This window comes from Penaeus monodon, chromosome 20 (genome assembly GCF_015228065.2).
Source record: "Penaeus monodon isolate SGIC_2016 chromosome 20, NSTDA_Pmon_1, whole genome shotgun sequence".
Lineage (NCBI taxonomy): Eukaryota > Metazoa > Arthropoda > Malacostraca > Decapoda > Penaeidae > Penaeus > Penaeus monodon.
Window position 1 is genome coordinate 28783319 of NC_051405.1, and position 1931 is coordinate 28785249.

General features: G+C 38.4%; 1 protein-coding gene across 12 annotated transcripts in view; it reads right to left on the reverse strand.

The window, feature by feature from the left end:
* Positions 1-1931, reverse strand: part of LOC119585742 (mucin-5AC-like) — a 31530-nt gene that overhangs the window by 348 nt on the left and 29251 nt on the right. For 10 of the 12 annotated variants that reach the window (XM_037934441.1, XM_037934447.1, XM_037934448.1 and 7 more), the window contains 3 exons: positions 929-1573; positions 569-838; positions 76-247 (listed from right to left, as the gene is read on the reverse strand). In XM_037934441.1, coding sequence (XP_037790369.1) covers positions 171-247; positions 569-838; positions 929-1573 — 992 coding nt within the window. In that variant the 3' untranslated portion in view covers positions 76-170. Of the gene's footprint in view, positions 1-75; positions 248-303; positions 360-568; positions 839-928; positions 1574-1931 lie in introns of those variants that run through there. The other 2 variants (XM_037934444.1, XM_037934445.1) reach the window with 2 other exon arrangements.

The following is a 1931-nucleotide window of genomic DNA, read 5'->3' on the forward strand; positions in this document are numbered from 1 at the left end:
TCTATTTTCAAGCATGCAAGCATTTTTTCATTTTGAAGTAACTAGTTATTTTTGAGAAATTAAGAGGATACAAACCTTCCCTTGGGTAACTTTGCGTTCTTCTCGACTTTTTTTTTCAGCCCGATATTGGAAACGGGATTTAATTCCCTTCTGCAACCGAGTCCTTCATTTCAAGATGTCAAAATTGTCTTATTGCTGAAGATGGCTCGTGTATCAGATTTACAATTCAAGAAGGGAATCCTTCTGTCTTGTGAAATGAGAGGGACGCACTGTTACGGCACTCACGCAAATGAAAGCAGCTGGGATCCCGACCATATTTTACAGCGGTGATAGTGTCAGATTTAGAGATATAACGCAGTCTTATGTAATGTAGAAAATGGAAATTATATAAAACGTGTGTAATCATAGGTAGCAAAAGAAGTATATATAGACATATTTCAAATAGAAACGAACCATCCACCTGAATATCTGATCTATAATGGCCATCATTGTTGTCGTTACTGTCTTCAATAAAGTAAAGTTTACTCAAAGAACATAGGTGTGTTTCAGTGAAATTGCTCATACTTACTAGCAGTGGATCCAATGGTTGATCCTGCGATGGTTGTTGGTCCTGCCGTCGTTGGTCCTGCTGTTGTTGGTCCTACTGTTGTTGGTCCTGCTGTTGTTGGTCCTGCCGTCGTTGGTCCTGCTGTTGTTGGTCCTGCTGTTGTTGGTCCTACTGTTGTTGGTCCTGCCGTCGTTGGTCCTGCTGTTGTTGGTCCTGCTGTTGTTGGTCCTGCTGTTGTTGGTCCTGCCGTCGTTGGTCCTGCTGTTGTTGGTCCTGCGGTTGTTGTATTAGCTGTTGATGGGACAGATTTAAGATAAAGTATTTGATTTTAATTAAAGATCATTGTAAACAAAAGAAAACATTCACAGTTCATACATATACCTGGAGATCCAGAAGTGGATGGTCCTCCAGTTGATGATTCTGAACTTGTTTGTCCTGCACTTGCTGTAGTTGATGATGGTCTGGTGTTTGATGTTTCTGTAGCTGATACTGTTGATGTTCTCACAGTTGTACGAACTGGTTCTTCATCTAGACCAGGAACTACTATTGCCCCGACATTAATTTGCTCAAATATTACCACTACTATTTCAAAGACCACTATAAGTACTCTTTGTGCACCCACACACACTGTGAAAGTGAAACGAATAAAAACTATTATCTGTAATCTGACCCTTTTTGCAGCAGGTGGCAGGGTTGCTATCGTATCACGGATAACACTCAATTCCTGGTTCTTAACCGTCATGTTATTTAACACCTCCTCATACTCATCATCTGGACAGGGTACCGATGCATTAAGGTCTGCTGCGGTCACATTGACCAACAATGCTAATTCTTGTGTTTTGTTAAATAGCACCTGAAGTTCGGTTAATACGTTGGTAAGTTCATTTTCCTGAGCAGCAGACAATTCTGGGTTGTTTGTGTTGAAAATATCAATAATGTTATTCATTACCTCTCCACCTTCGGTCAGAGACAGATTGAGTTGTTTTTCCAAATCAATGAGCCTATTGCGGCAGGTTCTCCCCAACACTGTAGACATAAGAAAAGTATCATATAAGTGTAATGATGTCATAGCTATATCCATATTTACATAATAACTCTCACAACAAACAATCTCTAAATATAAAGCGTACAAGCAAAATTAAAATTTATTTGTGTTAGCCCAAATAACTTTGAGCCAATGAATACATTTTATTTCCTTTGTTTATAACTATCAAACTGTTTTCTCTGAATCTAAGAAAATATCTACAAGCCGGATAAAAGGCTTCCAATTTCCAATGACGTGGAAGGTTGTAAATTCCTGATCCAGACATCTTTTCTTGTTACAATTATCGTATATTTAAACTAAGCTTGCAAAAATAAATATATCACATTCAAAAATATCAAC